Source organism: Sinocyclocheilus rhinocerous, unplaced genomic scaffold (assembly GCF_001515625.1).
Source record: "Sinocyclocheilus rhinocerous isolate Xijiao unplaced genomic scaffold, SAMN03320098_v1.1 scaffold1166, whole genome shotgun sequence".
Classification (NCBI taxonomy): domain Eukaryota; kingdom Metazoa; phylum Chordata; class Actinopteri; order Cypriniformes; family Cyprinidae; genus Sinocyclocheilus; species Sinocyclocheilus rhinocerous.
Genome location: NW_015646356.1, coordinates 215,045 through 234,841, shown reverse-complemented (window position 1 = coordinate 234,841; position 19,797 = coordinate 215,045). Strand labels below are relative to the sequence as shown.

The window sequence follows — 19,797 nt, the reverse complement described above, 5'->3', positions numbered from 1 at the left end:
TAAGCTAAAACGAGATTCAGTTTTCTTCAGTTTTTAAAAACCCCATGAAGTCGTTCGTCAACTGCAGTTTTCTGATGTGTTAACGTATTAGCCTAGGAATGTTTTATAACATGTTATATCATCAACATTATCAGTCCATTTTCCCTGAAGAGAAAGATATTTTTAAATGCGTATATCTGCTAAAAGTCATTTTGTCAATGTTTAGGAGAACATTAGCATATAGATGGCCTCAAAGCTAACATACATAGTAGACTAATACCACAAAACTCTCATTTAGATTTCATGGGGTATTTAATATTGGTAGATATTTTGTAGAAGAAAAAAGGCTCATCGGTATATTTTTGAGCATCTACATTTAGTGTGTGTGTTTCTGTTTATGTGTGTGAGAGAGAGAGAAAGAGAGAGTAAAAAAGTTAATCTAAGAAGTAAATATATCAAGGGAAATGCCTTCAGATTGCTTACCTTACATCCTACAAACTGCACTTCTAGCACATCTGACAAATGATTTAAAGAAACAAGCGTTAATTTAATTTACGTGTTTGCTGGCATTGTTTAATTGCTATGAACAACAGCAGTTTGAGTAGTTCTACATTCTCAACAAAAGAAATGTAGAAAAAGAAGGAAGAGAGAAAATAAGACCGAGAGAGAAAGAGAACAAAAAGCTATTTCTCCATTGTTACGTATTCCATTTTTGATTCCTGTGAGCTTTGAGAAAAGGTCAGTGAAAACAGAAGATGAATTCATTTATAGTCTGTCCTCTCCCTTCTGTCGCCCGCGGACATTGATCTGTCCTCTGTAACCAGAGTAACAGTGAGCACTTTTTAAACCTTACTGTGAATGATGCACCAAAATCCTGATGCATCATTTGGCTGTGTCATCCCGCTTCTTGTTTTTTGAATGATTCAGCATGTGGATCTACAGCTCTGGATTGGTTCATGCAGATATGTTGTTTCATTAGAGAACAAATACACATCACATTTAAGCTGAATGTACACTGATGTTTCATCACCAGAACAATAAAAGTGTTTTGTTAAACCCTGCGGTCCTCACTAAAACTAAAACCAAGGTGGCACATGAGATTAAAAAATAAATAAATCCCATGAGGCTCTTTTTTAAATTACAGACCCATGCCCCAGATAACACTTCACCAAGAGCTGTCAGCAATCCACCTGCCCACCCCATCCCTCTCTTCTCTCCCTCCTCCGCTGACAGTCCATTTTTCTCTAGATCCCAACACCTGGGCGCTTACGCGAACGTTTTAAAGATCTGCAGAGGACACCGAGCCACTCTCACCAGCCCCCCTCCGTCCCTTCCGATGCAGAAGTGTCTCCTCCATCATGTAGTGCTGGATGCCTCCTATTACACTCCTCCTTTATTCCATCCATCCAACGGAAAGGTCACACTCAGAGTCTCCCTCTTTTACTAAATTGGCTGTTTTCGCTGTTAGCTCCACGGCTCAAGCTGTGATTGCGGCAGCCTCTGTATTGGTCCTCTAAGGTCTTGTTTACGAAACTGGAATTGTCGGAAAACCCATGATATTAAATCTACAGTCGGAGGCTTGCTGTTTTTCACAACTTGCAGTTTCTATATCCTACACAAATTTGTATATGGCCTGGAGCGTGAAAAAATACTTCAGTTTTGTCAGCGAATAGGCCATTCTATATTTCACCCGTTCTCCGCATGCACCTATAGCACCCATTTCCATTTTAGCATATATAAAATCCAACTAAATTCAAACTATTGTGTTTTTCGACTCCAAATCAAAGCCACCTGTGTGTTTTAGTGTGCCTGGAGACCGTCAGGAGTGTTTGTTTGGTATGGAGAAAATGGTCATGTTTGAATATTGACATTGACACTGCCCCCCTCCCGTAGGGATCGACAGAGACTCAGTGGCGTCAGGCAGACCTGCCGCAGCTCCAGGGCTGGGCTGAGAAGGGACTGCTGACACAGCCAAAGATGGTAAGGAGACTGCTGCCCACTAACCACCATTTTTAACCCCATTAATAGCTATATTGTTGCTATGAAGTTGTGCTATGAGAAGGAGGGTGTGCGCAGGGGTAGAGTGAAACAGGTGTAATAATAAGTTTTAAATGAAAGTTATTATTACTGTAATTGTTATTAGGGGTGTTACCTGATAACATATTATAGATGGGTGTTGTATTGTCAATATGTATAATGTATGTGTAACATTTCAATGTCTAGAAAAATACTGCATATATGTTTAAGGAATCACTTTAATATGTAAAAAATATTAATTTTGTATTTGGATTGCAAGAAAAAAAAAAATCCTCTTATACTTGAACCTGAAGATCATTACTAGTGTTGTTTTCTCATAGATTTAGCCATCATAGGACCACATAAAGAGTAGATATCTATAGGAGGGAGTGCTAGCATCAGAAGGCTCCGGTAATAACTGGAGAGCATTACCAGTAAAAACACACATCAGAATAGAAGCCTGACATTTTATCATCTTAGCTAATAAGGCTATTAAAGTGCCGTGTTGAAATGGCAGGTATCAGCGACACACACCGAAATGCATCTATCTGCAGTGCTGTGAACACACAAACACACACCTCTGGCTCTGCATGACTCGGACATTGGACTGGTTGAACCTGTATTTTTATCCCCGTCTTGACATCCTCTAAGGCACTTATGTAAGACAGAGTGGCAGAGCTTCTTCCTTCCTGCATTCATACACACACTCGCTCGTAGCCTGAGCGGGGCCGAGCAGCGTTCAGAAACAGTCGGCATATCTGCCATTGCGTTTGAAAAAAAATAAAGGAGTGTAATCTGGGGCTACTGTTCAGTTGAATCAAAGGGAAGATGATGTCTGTCCCCCGGCTGACACCAAGGCCTTTGTGATGGCTTAGCGTCTCTGCCTGTCTGCTCGCCTTGCCTGTCTGTCTGTCTAACTGTCTCCCTGCCGACTACAGCTACAGCACAAACAGATACAGCCAGCTAGGCTCTGCCTTAGCTAGCATCCAAACAACTAAAGTTTATACTGTACTATCCCAGTTGAAGGTGCTGTAGGCACATTTTTAATGCCACACATTAAATGTCCCTATTACTTGATAGATAACGCTGAAATCACACCTGTTTTTGTGACAGACCTAGGATCTGCAAAACCTGGAGAAAGCTATCTGTTAGCATTCTCAATATCAATAGCAGTTGTTCAGCTAGCAAGTGACCTCCACGCTAAATGGTCCATGCTAACCTTGCTGTAAACAGAAAAAAAGAGAGTCAGAGAAGCAGACTGCCATTCTTTAGCTAATCATAGATGCTTTCTGCCCTTTTACATGTTTGAGTTTGTTGACAGGCCCAAAAGCTATTCTATTTAACATGTATATAATAAAATGGATAGTTAAAATTGTAGATGTTGATTGGTCAATAAAGCATACAACCTGAGATAAAATACACAATATAACAGGGTTCAAGTATTCTAATGAAAATATAACACTTAATGAATTAAGTTGTTAAAAAATGTTTGAAAAAATATGTATTACAAATATATAATAGCCTAATTTAATATATGTAACATTCTAATAATATTTTAATAAAGTTCTTTAACAGAAAAGTTTTTTTGAACTAATCGCTTGGGGGAATGATATAATGACAAACATATCCAGTTCGATGTTTTGTTCCTAAATGACTCAGCATTTTTAAATGAATCAGTTGACCGAATGACTCACGAATCACTCATAAAGACAGTCAATTCTCACCACCTACTTGCACAATGATAAAACCTGAAACAAATCACAAACAGTAAAAATTCCCAGTGTTGTATATCAGCACATGATTAAATTATTGACAGATTTCTAGGCAACATGAAGCAAAGAGTTTCTAATCTTTAACTACTCAGGAACAGTAGTTAAGGGAAAGGAGGGAAAATAAAGAAAAGTCACTACACTGACCCCTGTCAGCAGCTAGGGCAAATGTCCAGCAATAGTGAGTGTGTAAAGGAACAATTACCCTTCTCAATATGACAACGAGGGGATTTCATCTACAGGAAAATAATAAGACAGCATATAAGAGCTAGTGAAGGGATTACAAAGGAAAGACAGGTCTTTAATTGGCCATCGAGACACAACAGGTCCCTGGAATCAGAATGAAAGGTGTCCACTTTTATCTGTTCCTTCTCTGGAATATTCAAAGCTCTCATCCCATGAGGTTTGAGCATTTCTTTTCTTTTTTCCTGAAACAACAGTGCACAGCAGGAGCTGCAAACAGACTTAATAAGTCTCCCCTTTTTCATGCACACAAAAACACCAAGAAATAAACATACACACACACATCAATCAAGACCTGCTGTGGCGTTGGCTATTTTGTCCCTTTGTGTCACTCCATCCCTCTTTGCTGCAGAGAAGTGTGGAACAGGATCCATTTACATGCATATCCTGAGAGCTTTGCAGATGAGCCTCCTATGGGCTGCCGGCAGCTTTTTTTCTATTTGTCACATCGAAAAAATGTGAACGTATACAAAGACTAAAAATGGAGGCACAGCAATTGATCCAGAAAAAGGGAGAATGCAACTGCATCTGCCCTTTTTGTAACCATTTTACAGAATCAGAGTGTAACTTAAATAAACACACACACACACACACACACACACATATATCAGCACATGATTAAATTATTGACAGATTTCTAGGCAACATGAAGCAAAGAGTTTCTAATCTTTAACTACTCAGGAACAGTAGTTAAGGGAAAGGAGGGAAAATAAAGAAAAGTCACTACACTGACCCCTGTCAGCAGCTAGGGCAAATGTCCAGCAATAGTGAGTGTGTAAAGGAACAATTACCCTTCTCAATATGACAACGAGGGGATTTCATCTACAGGAAAATAATAAGACAGCATATAAGAGCTAGTGAAGGGATTACAAAGGAAAGACAGGTCTTTAATTGGCCATCGAGACACAACAGGTCCCTGGAATCAGAATGAAAGGTGTCCACTTTTATCTGTTCCTTTTCTGGAATATTCAAAGCTCTCATCCCATGAGGTTTGAGCATTTCTTTTTTTCCCCCCTGAAAGAACAGTGCACAGCAGGAGCTGCAAACAGACTTAATAAGTCTCCCCTTTTTCATGCACACAAAAACACCAAGAAATAAACATACACACACACATCAATCAAGACCTGCTGTGGCGTTGGCTATTTTGTCCCTTTGTGTCACTCCATCCCTCTTTGCTGCAGAGAAGTGTGGAACAGGATCCATTTACATGCATATCCTGAGAGCTTTGCAGATGAGCCTCCTATGGGCTGCCGGCAGCTTTTTTTCTATTTGTCACATCGAAAAAATGTGAACGTATACAAAGACTAAAAATGGAGGCACAGCAATTGATCCAGAAAAAGGGAGAATGCAACTGCATCTGCCCTTTTTGTAACCATTTTACAGAATCAGAGTGTAACTTAAATAAACACACACACACACACACACACACACATATATATATATATATATATATATATATATATGCATTAAGGAAGTAAATAGATTAGACATTTAGGGGAGCAGAGAAATGCTGCAGTTATTTTTGATGGCTTCGTACCATACACAACCGAATAGCTTTGTTTTTAGCTTTATTCTCAAAAATACTCCAAGTGCAAACACTAGCGTGGTGTCAGATGGGGAAAAATTGTTAACCTTTCTAAATATGCCCACTTTGATAAAGGAACTTCAGAGTGCAGATACAGAGTATTTTTTTGAAGAGCTAAAAATAAGTGCTGCTGAATTTCAGCTTAGATCCATTTTTTTCTCCTCCTCATCTCTATTATTTTCCACTCTTGAATCTATCAGCAGGAAACATTAGCGCTTTTCCTTCACCCTCTCAGCGCAGATCTTGATCTGAATTACGCTACATCCAGTCAGAGAGGAAGAGAAAATGAATATTAAACATGGTTGACTTACAGAATCCGCTTAGAACAAGCTATAATCAGGTCATGCTTGCCGTTTTAATTCTTATTTGTTTATTTTTAGAGTTTTTTTCCTTCTTCTATCCTCTTTTTGGTCTGAGATTTTGTCTGACAGTGAAAGACCTCGTTGAATGTTCCTAAAAGACTGACGCTGTAAAACAAACAGCACACAATGGTACTGTCGTTACACCATGTCCTAACCAGACTCAACGTGACAATATTAGAGCAACTTGCAATTTTTCTGTCCACACTGACTGCGAAAAAACCTGCCTAACGCAAAAAAAAATCCATAGCCAATCAGATGAATATTTACTTAAATTCCTCCTCTTTCAGTCACTCTTGCTCCATGTTTATTATGCATGAGAAGCAAAATCTTGGTCCAATAATATTTCAGCATGGCGGCGGTGCTACCCAATATGAAAAAAACAAAATGTAGTGTTGCTGTCACATCATGTCTGGTTAGGACACCGTTTTAGGCTTCACCATGGCTATCCAGACAGTTGGAAAAGGTCAGGCTAGTGTTATAAAAGGTGTAAAATGAAATTTTGTTTTCAACATGCACCACTGATCGACATAGTTACTTTTTCTTCCCCTGAGAAGATCTCATGGCGCGTTGCTTTCACAACCATGAAGATTTGCCCCCTAATCTGCACTCTCTCACACACGCTCCCTCACGCACATATCTTCCACCTTCGTGACAGTCAGAATATGACACGATTCTAGATGTCACCCAGCCCCCTCAAATAGAGTCGGGTGACAAAATTAAACACACATGAGCTCACACATAAACATCCTTTATGCAAATGAATGAATACATTTAGCTGCGGTGTGGAACAATCTTGAAATAAAAAGTTTGAGGCTGAAAAGCAGCATGGACTGGGGCCTCCTCTGTTCCTACTTCCCCAGGGCCAGCAAGCTTCTCTTCAAACACCTGCTCTTAAAAGCACACGGCTAAACCAGTGGCAAACGCTGTTAGCCATGACAGTCGCTCCACGCTGAAGGGCTCACATTGTTACCCTGTCAAGTTGAGCCAACCATCAAAACGCACAGCCAAACTCAAAAATATCAGTGATGGAGTGAGGGGGAGGGAGGGTGGAAGAAAGCTACTGAAAGTCTAGAGATGCATAAACAGTTTTTCAGTAAGTGTGTCATGCATTGTATTATTTAGAGTCAGTCTGTGAGGTTTCGCAGCTAAATGTTGCAGTTGCAGTTACATACACCAGATTATTCCAAACCCCTTTATCTGACATGTCAGTAACTTCCACAAATTTTATTTAAATGATTAAGTACTCAATATATAGGAAATCAGATATGTCAATACTAAAATATGCTGTTTACTGAACTGCTTATTTTTCAGATGCCACATTCTTTAACCCTTCTTTTGTCTGCAGATAATCAGCAACATGGAGCCTCAGGTGACGAATGGGCCGAACTCCGCCACGGCCAACGGGCCCTCCAGCAACAGCCGCAGCTGCCCCTCGCCCATGCAGACTGGCGGCTCTAATGACGACAGCAAGACAAACCTCATTGTCAACTACTTGCCCCAGAACATGACCCAGGAAGAGTTCCGCAGCCTCTTCGGCAGCATTGGCGAGATTGAGTCCTGCAAGCTGGTTCGAGACAAAATCACAGGTACTAATAAGGGCAGAAAAAAGAAAAAGAAAACTGCATTTGATTTGCATAATGAACTGTGTCTAGTGAAGACAGAAGAGACACAATGTCTTGGGTATTATAGGTTAAAAAGAAAAACTTTGGAAGGAAGAGTCATTAACTTTTAACCCAGCTGTCAATTGATTAAAAATGTGAATTGCAAGAATTAATTGCATATTTAAATAATAGCTGTTGAGAAAAGAGTGAATAGATCATATATATATATATATACAAACACACACATAAACAATTATTAATGCATTATATATTCATTCATGATTTGTGTGTGTATATATTAATACTGTATGTTAAAAAATACAAAATGTCACAAATAAATTATAATAATTTAACAAAAATCATGATAAAAATTAAATTTATTAGTCATTTTAGAAAATTCAGCATTTTGAAGGTCTGTCCATAATCACCAACCATGTATCTTCACATAAAGAAATGGGACAAATAGGACAAATCAAATTAAAAGGTCTGTTTGATGCAGTTGTAGCAGGTCAGACTGCAGTTTCAGGGCAATTCATTTTGGGGCTATTGTTTTGTTTACAGTGCCCAGAGAAAAGGAGGAGAGAGAAAGAGGACATAGAGGTGTTTAAGCAGCACTCCCCTGCTAATCAGAGTTCTAATCCCACCGTAGTGACTATGTGGGTGGTAAGCAGATGGATGGGGAGGCTGCTCAGAAATAATGCCAGATAATGGCCTCCATTTTATATCCTACTTAGTGACACTTCGCTCTGGATAATCTCAGTAAAACAGGGCCAGACCTAAAGCCACTGTTTTTTAGACAAAAGGGGAGAGAGAGAAATAGAGAGAGAGAAACTCTTGGCTCCTGACCACAGGTTTTGCAGGATTTCATTGCCAGGCAGTCAGATGGTCGGGCAAGAGAATCGTCATTAGAATCGTCGTCATGAGAGTTGACACATGCTTCTTTTTTCAGTCTTTACATGTGGGAAATTCACTGAAGTCTTGGGATATCCTCGCATACACTAAATGGAACATGTTTGATTAAATTGCCGGTTATGAAAATATAACGTTAACCAGGATCACTCACTGTCTTACCGCTCTGTCCTTGTTCTGGCTCAGGAACACATAGTGCATCACAAATACGACTCTTCCCTGTACTGCACTCTTTGCTCTGGGATCCCTGGGGTGCAATTTCCCAGTTCAGAATTTTAAGCTAACAAATCGCTTCTTGATCATTGTAAAAGCAGAGCGAGCTAGGCTGCGAGTTCTGTCTGCTGCTGTCATTAGTTGCTGTCTGGGGTTCAAAATAGATTGCGGGGCATCAGAGATTGTATCTGAACCTCCATGTCATAATATTTGACCAGCGCAACCTTCCTGAGCTCTCTGCTTGGCTTTAATCTATAGGGTATGGACGTCGACGAGAAGTCACTTCTCAGCTTTTCAAAGAATTTTGACGTACAAGAGAGCCTTTTACATGGCAGTTGAAAAGCTAGAGAGAGACGGCTCCTTCGACAAGGTGAGAAGCTTTGGGCCTTTGCACATAATAGACAGGCTTCTTCTTTTCCCTTTTTTTCCTTCCCCCACTCCCGTCAGCTTTGATGAGACGCAATGCAGTGATGTACCGTTTGCCACGGCTACTGTTCTCTTGCCCTGTCAAACCTGGGTTACTGTCGCTTGCCAAAGTGCCACCCCAGATTGTTTATCCGTCCTTCTCTTTCCTCTCCTTGCACTTTTACATACACACATGCTCTCTCATCACCTTCTTTCTGACCTCTAGCTGTACGTGCAATGCACCGGAGACCTGAGGTTCAATCTTTTATTCAATGTAGTCATACACATATGGATGTTTCGTCAACTATGGGCACTCTAAGGCCCTGTGGCCTTTTAAAATGTAAAACTCACTATACAAACTAGTCTGCTAACAATGTCCAAAAGTTGAAATACATGCATCAATGTGTCATTTCCACCACATCTCAAACAATCATTCATTCTACGATTGAAATGATATTTTAAACCTTTTGGAATTAAATTAGTCAGCACCTTTGTTTTGCTGAAGCTAATTTTATAGCTAACATTTGACATGTCCTAAATACACATTGTTAAATATTTCATGGTATATGTGCTTGATTGGTATCTAAATAATAATAAATAAAAATAGTCTATTCAAAAGAGAAATACAAATAAAAATAAATTTTATGGTGGACTTTCATAGTTTATGATTGAAAGTCTGGGTCTGAGCAAGGGTAAAATAACAAAATCTGTACATAAAAGGGTATTTGGAAAAATAGCAAAAATAAATAATGAAGGCATAGTAGGGTTTCCCCCCCAAAAAAATCAAATATGATCTTTATATAACAAAAAACTGAAAATAACCTTACGTTTTAATAGAAATAATGTCATTCCTCTGACACATAAGTCCCCATAGTTGAAGAATACACATTTGTTTCATTTATTGACAAAACACAAAAAAAAACACATCCCTGTATTTTTGTTTATTCGTTGCACAAGTAATTCTAAGAATAATTTATAATAATTTATTATGGGCCAATATTTATCAGCGATTATGTAAACTGTCAGCAGAAACGGCTTTATCACATTCCTCTCAGTGGGGAAAGCATTTCAGAAGTCATTACCGCAAGGATTGTGTCGAGATGCCGAATAAAGCAGATGGCGATGCTGCTAACTTAGCGGAAAGCCTTTGTTTTTAAAGGTTTGAATCAAGCTGAAAATCCCCTACTCTAAAATGCACACATCCCCAGCCCAGTGTTGCTACCTCAGCAACACCTCGTTCGCTGCTAATAGTGAGGATAAACAGAGCCCATAGGGAGCAATGGTGATTTTCTTGTGAGCCAGGAATCATATTGAATGAAAACTTTTAATGGAATACATTAAGAAAGTGTTAACACTTCTGGCTATCAGCACAAATCAAAATGGAAAAGACTGATTGAGCGGCGGTTCGAAGGGGGAAAAGAATTGGATACTTGTCAGGTTCTCAGGCTCGGCGGATCCTTTTCTGCGTGAAAATGAACACAATTGTGTTTATAATGATACGCCAGAAAAAAAGACACACTCAGGCAGGGCCGTGAATTGATTGCGTCTGTGATTTTCCATCTGATGAGGAGAAGGGGGAAAAAGAGCGACTACAGATAATCTTCTGTTCATATTCTTCAAGCAGTAAATAATTACCGCACGATTAAAAATGGCTTCTGAGAAACAGCGCCAACCCCCCTCGTACCAGCCCCCTGCTGTTTAGGCCTCTCCCTGTGTAGCAGAAAAGCAAGCGGCACATGCTATCGCACCCAGCCTGCTTTGTCTCCTGCCATTTTGCTTCCTTATTTTCCCCAATCCGCAGATGCCATTGTTGGTATTTAATGGATTGGCACAGGCGGCGGTGCTGCTATCAGTTCGCTCTGTGTTTAACACTTATGTAGCTTACATCAAAGCTGCTTTGTGCGACTGCTTGTTCAGTTACACAACCCACTCGCACGCCGAGCACCCAACCATTTGTCACGCTGCTGACCCGAACGCGGTGTCCGCTGTTTGCTGCCAAGCGTAGCACGTGCTAACCTTAGCGTCAAGCTGAGCCGACATCGATACGGAGCCGTATATGACTTCTGTCACTATACTGACCGGAGAACAGCTTGCTCCGCCTGCTAGCAAATTAATGACGGCATGTGACTTAAAGCCAGAAAGACATCTTACCATTCCTTCGCAGATGTGCTGGAACTCACACCATCATGCTGATGAAAAACTGCAGGGAAAAGCAGATGTAGTGGCATGAAAAATTCATTGTGCTTGATGTTTGCAAAAGCACGTTGAGGTTTGAAACACCTCGGTAAGTGTTAGACTGCTGTGAACGTGTGAAAAACCTCCATGTCAAACATTCGCCGTGTTTATCTGATGCTGTAGAAATAAAACATCAATGGCTTTCCATGTTTTGTCATTTCCTGTTAAAAACAGCATAAGGCCGAATTAAAACATCCCAACACATGCAACACGCCATCTAAATGGCAAAATTGTACAGGGTATTTTGGGGAGAAGTCTGATAGAATAGCAGGGATTAACAACCGTAGTGATTGCAGGGAACACACACTTCCTCACATAATTCAGTGTCGTGATGTGTTCCGCATTCAGCCTGGAGTAAACAAAGTAAATGATAGGTTGTCATTCAGGGTAAAACATTCAGACCTCATTTACATTGTTTGACAATGAACTTTCTGTCACCATCCCAAAGCCACTGACAAACATGAGCACAGGAATAAACCAATCACCTTCTGTTTAGTTTTTTTCCTCCTAAGAAGGCTATTTACCCTCTATTGGGTTATAAAAAATGTGCATGGGGAAAGCGGACTTTATTTTTTCTCTTTTATCTTTTTTTCTCTCCAATTGCTGCTGACATCCTTTAAGCAATCCTGTACGTGTGTTTGAGCCGTGGCCTTGTGGTTAGCTCTTGTGCACCAACACTAGGTTGGGCAAAATTCAGAATTCAAGATTTGGCTTCCTTTTAGCGTTTTTGAGTATGACTTTGAATTGGAATGACAGGAAGAGGAAATTGCTGAATTGCAATTCAAAGAAATTCAAAACAGGCAATGCATTCTGGGAAATTAAGTGGCCTTCCACCCTGCTCCACAAAAGTTAATATATTAAATATGATGAAATATTACCTAGGTGGCATCTTGAACTTTAAAGGCTTTTTAGAATTGTCTTTTTTAGTTAAACACAATTGTGTACATTTCCATTCTACTATTTTACTTTCAAATTCAAATGGAAATTCTGCATCCTGTTTGCTACCTTAATTCAAATTGAGAAACTGAATTGAAGTTTCAGGAATTAAATAGGAGAACCAGTTCAAATCTGGTTCGCATCATTTCACCAACTCCCCCCCCATTTCCTTCACCATTTCCTGTCCTCTCAATACCTATTTATATAAATGGCTGAAAGGTTAAAAAAACTACCACAAAATATTTAGAGCTTTGCTTAAACTGAATGAGTCAGCATTTATCCATATGATCCAGAATGTAGCTTAAATGGCAACAAATTCTCTGAAATCCAGCCAAGATTTCTATTAATGCTCTTTCTAAGTTGTACTGCAAACTTTATTGTTCATGTTTTCCCTAGCAATTTTACTAGCCCACGAAGTGCTGCTGAGGTTAGTCACAAACATTACCTTGCGGTTAGCTTGGCATTAGCCACTGGCTCCATGCAGCTCCAGCAGTTCCAAGAGAGCGTGGGATCTCACCGTTCCCTGGGGTGGCTGCCAGTGTTGTCATCTAATATGCGGGGTCTGACGTCGCTTCGTTGGGGTGTCCCAGATTTACAGGGGCTCCTTTCGTTTCCACATGCACACTCCTCCCAGACAGCCCACACACTGCAGGCTACATGCCAACACGCCGCAGGCTCCGGCACAGCAGAGTGGGGGAACGGGGGCGGGAGATTCCTGTGTCTTCCAGCTGTCGCCTGCCTGGCACAGCAAAATACAGACGCACAGTTTTACAGTATAGGGTACACTCTTAAAAATAAAGGTGCTTAAAAGGTTCTTCACAGCGATGCCATTGAAGAACCATTTTTGGTTCCACAAAGAACCATTCCGTCAAAGGTTCTTTAAAGAACCGTCTCTTTCTTACCTTTTTATAATCGGAAGAACATTCTTTCGCCACAAAGAACCTTTTGTGAAACAGAAAGGTTCTTCAGATATTAAAGGTTCTTTATGGAACCATTTAGACAAAAATGTTCTACTATGGCATCGTGAATCACCTTTATTTTTAAGGGGACTAGGGAGTGAGCTGGTATAGACATTTGGTCGATGATCAAATCGGCTGACATTACCAGTGTGTCGGACCTCACGGCATCGGTGTCTGCAGAACTCTGTAGAAAGTTCTTCGCTTCTCCAGAAAACAGAACACACAAATTTCAGAATGAGCTTTAGTTTCCCATAATGGAACTTAATATCTTATTTGAAACATCTGTCAATTACCTCTATAATTTTTCACTCTGATGCGGCTTCTATATCATTTTCCATATCTGTAAGTAGACGTACAATATTGTAAAACACACAGTGAAATACACAGCAAGTAGGTACACAAGGAAAAAGGCCTTAAGTTTGCGCAAGGTGAAGTAAGCTAATGGTTTTACACAACCTCTTAGTGAAATATGAATCTCTAATGCAAATCCAATCAGAATGATGCTTTTGTCTGGGAGAGAGCACTTTGGCATCCCTTAAGTGTTTTATGTACAAATGGGTCGAATTAAGGCTATTAGATGCAACGATAAACAGCATTAAGAATAGAGATTATCTCATTGCACCTTACATTATCTAATTACACTTCAGTCAGCTTTAGTCTCTTTGGATGGAAGATCACTAAGCTAATTAAAAAGAAGCCATAAAGTCGGTCGTACTTGCCATCTTCCGGTATTACACAAGCCGTCATGACCTCAGTGATGCAACTGTGTATTTATATACTACATAAAAAGGAGCAAAAATGTCTTTGAGATGTCTTTTACTGCAGAGACATGTCCCTGTCCCAAGATGCTGTTGCAACAAGGAGAAGAATGTCAAGCAAGCAGCAGCAGTGATACATTTGTTTTGACAAATTGAAATGGATTTTCGTCCTTCCTTTCTTTTTGCCTTCCACATCCTAAATGTGCCTAAATTTAAGTCTGACCAAACAGATTTTCCTGTTTGTAGCCAGAGAGCTTTGTGATATCAAGGTGGGTTAGCGTCACATGCTCGTTGAACTGTCATCTTGTGTCTGCGCTGCTGTTCTCTCCCAAACGAATGCTAGTTTCAGCTTTCCCACCTGATTCAAGCAACTGTTGGCACAGCATGGCTGCGATGTTGAGCACAGAGGAATACGTGTGTGTGCGAGTGTGTTATTGTAAATGTGTACCATAAAGTAAAAGCATATTTATGAGTGTGTGCATGAGAAAGAGAGGAAGGACACCCACTGGACACACACTCATTTTATCATCTCACACACTCCGACTCCTGCTGCTGTGGTAAGAGGCGTAATGGTTCAAATACGACTCCTCCAAATGGAGCCTTTCACTCCAAACAGCCTCAATTTAACAGAGAGAGAAACATCTCATTCCTCCCATTTAACTCAGCGTGTTCCTCAAGAGCTAAAAGAGACCCAGACAGGGGGCAGCTCACGCATGCCCTTCCTCATCTTCCTCATCCTCGCTATCACTGAGACGGTGATTACGAGAGAAAAGAGGACGCCGGTTTTGGGACCTCGTGACTCCAGTGTAGCGATGCTACAGTTAATGATACTTTTTTCATGCACACACACCCTGGGCTCACAAACATGACAACACGTCTCTCAGGAACAAAAATACAGCTGTGCATATTATGAATCATATTTTCTGGATCAAAAGCATGCACCCAAGTTATAAAGTCATACAGCAGGAGGTCTGTAAATACCTGTTATCCGTTAGCATTCCCATTCATCTTAAAGGCAGATGCTCGTCTGGCGATGGACCCCCTGGAAGTATGTGATTTGTAATCGGCTAGCTTCGCTCTTCATGGGACACATCGCTTTGGATCTGCAGGAAATGATAATGCCGATTGGTTGTCAGCACCACAAGAATGCACACCAAGCAACTATCCTAAACTGTGAAGTGAAAGAACAGAGAGACAAAAAATATTAAAATAATAGACCATTTCATGCTTTTTAAAAGCTTAAAAAAATGGACACCTTCTTCTAGGTTTTTTTGAAAAGTGACAGTTTTACGTTGTTACATAAAATTCTATTTCAAATAAATGTGTTCTTTTGAACTTCATATTCAAAGAATTCTGGAAAATAAATAAATACATGCAGCCTTGGTGGGCATAAGAGATTTCTTTAATAAATAAACAACCCCAAACTTTTGAACAGTATTATGTTGCTTGCAAACTATTTTATTTCATCAAAATGCATGGATACACTTGAATTGTTCTCAAAGGAGAAGAAGGATGCTTTTTGGATCCAGACGTTGTAGTTACAGCACTTACCAGCAGGGGCTAACTAGGCCGTGCTAACCAGCCAAACCTATACTCTTTGGTTAACCCACACACTCACAGAACACACACAACCACACACAAGCTTCAATCAAGCTCTCGCACATCACTATTACGCTCCAGCTTCAGCCGTGTCCCATCGCATTGAAAAACCCATCAGGAGCCTACACACTAAGAGTCATAAGCTGTTTATTTGTGAAAAATATCCTTTTAATTGGTGTTAAGCATTGTCTTTGAAAAAGCCTTTCCAGTGTTTCCAAATTTGACTGCAAGTCTATCCTGCTGGGGAACAGAAAGTGCTAGAAAATGGAGATCTGCACTCATTAAAAGCTCATTAAAAGCACAATGCATCATTTCAGTTTCAATTTTAATTGACAATTAAAATATATAAGTTAACGTAACCGTTATACTAATTAAACAGCATAGAGGTAATTCTCTTTTGCTGTGCCATTTGATGTTTATGGCATATTTCTAATGGGCTCAATCATTTTTGTTGCAGATTCACATTTTATACAGTTTATGTATACCGATCATCTTACTTTCCACCAGAGAAATGAGAATATTCTCTCTGATTTCATGTCAACAGCACAATCGGCTCTAAAAGCTAATGACAGAACAGCACAAAATATAATCACACTTCTGTAGATAAAACATGACATGAAATATTTACAGAATAGGTATGATGCAGGATAGCAGAGCACTGGCTTTGCCATGAAACATTCTCTGTGATTCTCACTTCCCTCAATAATGAATTCATGAGGCAGCCCTGACTGTAACCCTTTCCGGTACCTACGCTGCTGTCCATTGTAGGTAACCCTGGCTGTGCTGAAGAGATTGTGTTTGTGTGTGCTTTGTATTCATGTGCTGTCTCTGCGTGGGTATATGATCTGGTTGTGTGAACAGAATTTTATATTCTGTGTGTAGGTGTGTATACCACATATGTATTTCCAAATATACAGTACAGAGTATATACTCATGTATAGGTGTCATATGTGTGATATTGATTTTTATTATGTGTCTGTGAGATTTAGGGAAGTACAAGAACACATGGGTTGTCAGGCTTTATGGAAGCCCCACATAATTGGGTCCACCAGATGCTGCTTAGAGGCAGTACACAGGACGCATCTTTGTTTTCAAAAACAGCTTCAAAAAAAGACAAAATGGAACAGAATGCAAGTGGTCTCGAGACACGTTTTTGAGTTGAACTATTTTTAACTTGACACACCGTCTTGAAAACACAATGATCATGGCACACAATGCTGAAAAACACAGCAAAGCCTCGAAACAATGGCCATGGATGCCCAGTCTTTTCATTTAAAAAACAGCAGACTAAATACGGGAACATACAGCCCTTCAAAAGGACATATTTAAGTTATAATGTTAATTTTGTTTACATATAAAAGAAAATCTCTCTCAGCCAATGCTGTAAACTACAGAAGAATATGGTACATTTAAAAATATCATTTTACAGTTTAACAGCAGGGCCTAAACTATGCAGTTCAGTTGCTATTACACTAGATATCAACCAACACAACCAAAAACTGGTCTGAAGATATATACTTAAGTAAATACTTGCTTGTCTATTTCTTGTCTAAAACTGTTAAAACAATGTGTAAAATCATTATAAATTTATAAATTATGAACAGTTCAGTTACAAACCCACGAGTATAGAAGCACTCTGAATAAAACATGTCTAAATCAAAACATTTCAAATAAAAATTCACATGAAAGAGTAAACAAAGGTTCTTATAAAGGAGTACCAGTAATGCTCTCTAATAGAAAAATGTGTCTCTGTTTTAAGATTTTGAAGATGTAACTTTTCAGTGCAGCATGCTAAATCTCTCCCTGCAGAGTTGCATTTTATAATTCAACCCGTTTAAGTCATGTCTGTATGTCCATAAACAGGTGCAGCAGTAAGTTGTTTATATAGAGGGAGTTATGTGCGTGCTTGCATGTTTGTAATATTGCATGTTTTCTTTGAGGTTGTGCCTCTGCAGTTTGTTACAGAGCACAGATGAGATATGAGATGTTTAATAGAGATCAGTTTAAGGTTCTGTTAATGTGTCTGTTCACAGGGAAATTAAATTAGCTAAATAATTGCCTTGCCAAAAAAAGGCCCTTAGAGATTGTCAAAACAACTCGCAGCCTCCTTTCTTTAAAGCAGGATGATTTTATTCTTTGTATTGTCATAGACTACAAAGACTAATAATGAAATTATGCACTTAAATTAATAATTAATGAACTCACTAAGGGGTTCGTCTTTTAATTTTCTTAAAATATTAAGAATATGACTCAGTTCCACAACAATCGGCGTAACCCGAGTGTACGTAGGTGTGTGCGCTGGTGCTTTTTTCTTTGCAAACAGCCTGGTTTTGGTCCCCCACTGAGATCTCCACTGTCGCACCGCTGTGTGATGGAGAAGGTGTGTGTGTGTGTTATACTGGTGGGAGAAATCCCTTTGACTGAAGCAGTGGCCTTGGTCGGCCTCACCTTATCCTCAGGCAAGAACTCTAAAGGAGGCAAGAACAACTGCTAGCGACGTTATGGAAATGCCATCAGGCAAAGGGGCATTACAAAACAGATTGTTTTATGAACCCATTATTGTACGCTGAAACACACAATCATGCAAACGCATGCATCCACCCACACACACATATACACACAATGAAAATGGCAATACGGGGCATGCCAACATGGGGCCAAATGCTCTGGGCCACAAAGGGAGTAGAGCGAGGAACACAGCTGAGATGGTGGAGATAGAGAAAGACAAATGGAGAGGTTAGGCAGAGAGAGTTCTCAGTGTCTTTCTTTTCTCGGTGTGTTCTCTGAATGTATCATTATCCAGAGCTGAAGTTCTGCATGACAGCGCTTTGGAAACACACTTCATTTACACTAACCTTTCCATTTCCCACACACACTCGCTTTTTTTGGCGCAGCACATGTCCAGAATTTTCACAACCACATACAGGTGCATCTCAATAAATTAGAATGTCGTGGAAAAGTTCATTTATTTCAGTAATTCAACTCAAATTGTGAAACTCGTGTATTAAATAAATTCAATGCACACAGACTGAAGTAGTTTAAGTCTTTGGTTCTTTTAATTGTGATGATTTTGGCTCACATTTAACAAAAACCCACCAATTCACTATCTCAACAAATTAGAATACTTCATAAGACCAATAAAAAAAAAAACATTTTTAGTGAATTGTTGGAAAGCATTCCTTCTGGAAAGTATGTTCATTTACTGTACATATACTCAATACTAACCAACCAAAGACTTAAACACTTCAAGTCTGTGTGCATTGAATTTATTTAATACACGAGTTTCACAATTTGAGTTGAATTACTGAAATAAATGAACTTTTCCACGACATTCTAATTTATTGAGATGCACCTGTAAATACACTACTGTACAAAAGTTTGGGGTTGGTAAGATGTTTCTACTATTTTTGAAAGAAGTCTCTTATGCTCACCAGGGATGCATTTATTTAATCAAAACACAGTAAAAACAATAATACTGTGAATATTAGGGCTGTCAAAAAAAAATGTGAATTTAAAATATTCGTTGAATTTAAAATAAAAATCCACATTCGAATGCAAAAACGTTGCATCTGAATTGTAGGTGTGTGTTAAGGAGGCAGCCTTATCAGTGGCGCACGAGATGCGATGACGATGTAAGTGTCGTTGCATTATAATTTTTTTGTTAGCCTGTCCAGTTGAAGCCACTAGATGCAGCGCTGCTGCGTTGTTCATAGGCATGGGCCGGTATGAGATTTTGACGGTATAATAACCTTAAGCAAAAATATCACGGTATTGTCGTTACAGCTCTAAAATGTGTTATTTTTAAATGACTGGGTTAAAAGAAAAAAAAAATTTCCGCTGAACACAATATATTTTGTTTTTTAACAACATACAGAATATTAGGAACAATAGAATGTTTATTTTTCTTTGATTTGTTTCCTTAAAAATAAGAAAAATAAAAACTGACATCTTTATTTAACCTAAATCTGTAATTACAGTTATTTAATTTTAGTTATATAATTCATATACATATCCTTTATATAATTTCATATCATTTAGTTATATCATTTCATATACATAATTTGATTTAATAATAACCCAATTAGAAGCAAAAACAGAATGTTGACTAGCTTTGTGAAATTATACAACATGCCTGTACGAAACAAACAGCAGAAGCTCTAAATGAGATGCAGATTCACTCTCTGACAGCAGGAGGCGCTTCTGGAACACCAGATACAGTGTTTCCTTG

The 19,797-nt window shown here is 39.2% G+C and overlaps 1 protein-coding gene across 7 annotated transcripts in view; it reads left to right on the top strand.

Annotated features, from left to right (window-relative positions):
* The window catches only part of elavl4 (ELAV like neuron-specific RNA binding protein 4), an 80,308-nt gene that overhangs the window by 30,714 nt on the left and 29,797 nt on the right, over positions 1 to 19,797 (top strand). For all 7 annotated transcript variants that reach the window (XM_016511650.1, XM_016511649.1, XM_016511647.1 and 4 more), the window contains 2 exons: positions 1,873 to 1,959; positions 7,300 to 7,540. In XM_016511650.1, coding sequence (XP_016367136.1) covers positions 1,873 to 1,959; positions 7,300 to 7,540 — 328 coding nt within the window. The remainder of the gene's footprint in view (positions 1 to 1,872; positions 1,960 to 7,299; positions 7,541 to 19,797) is intronic.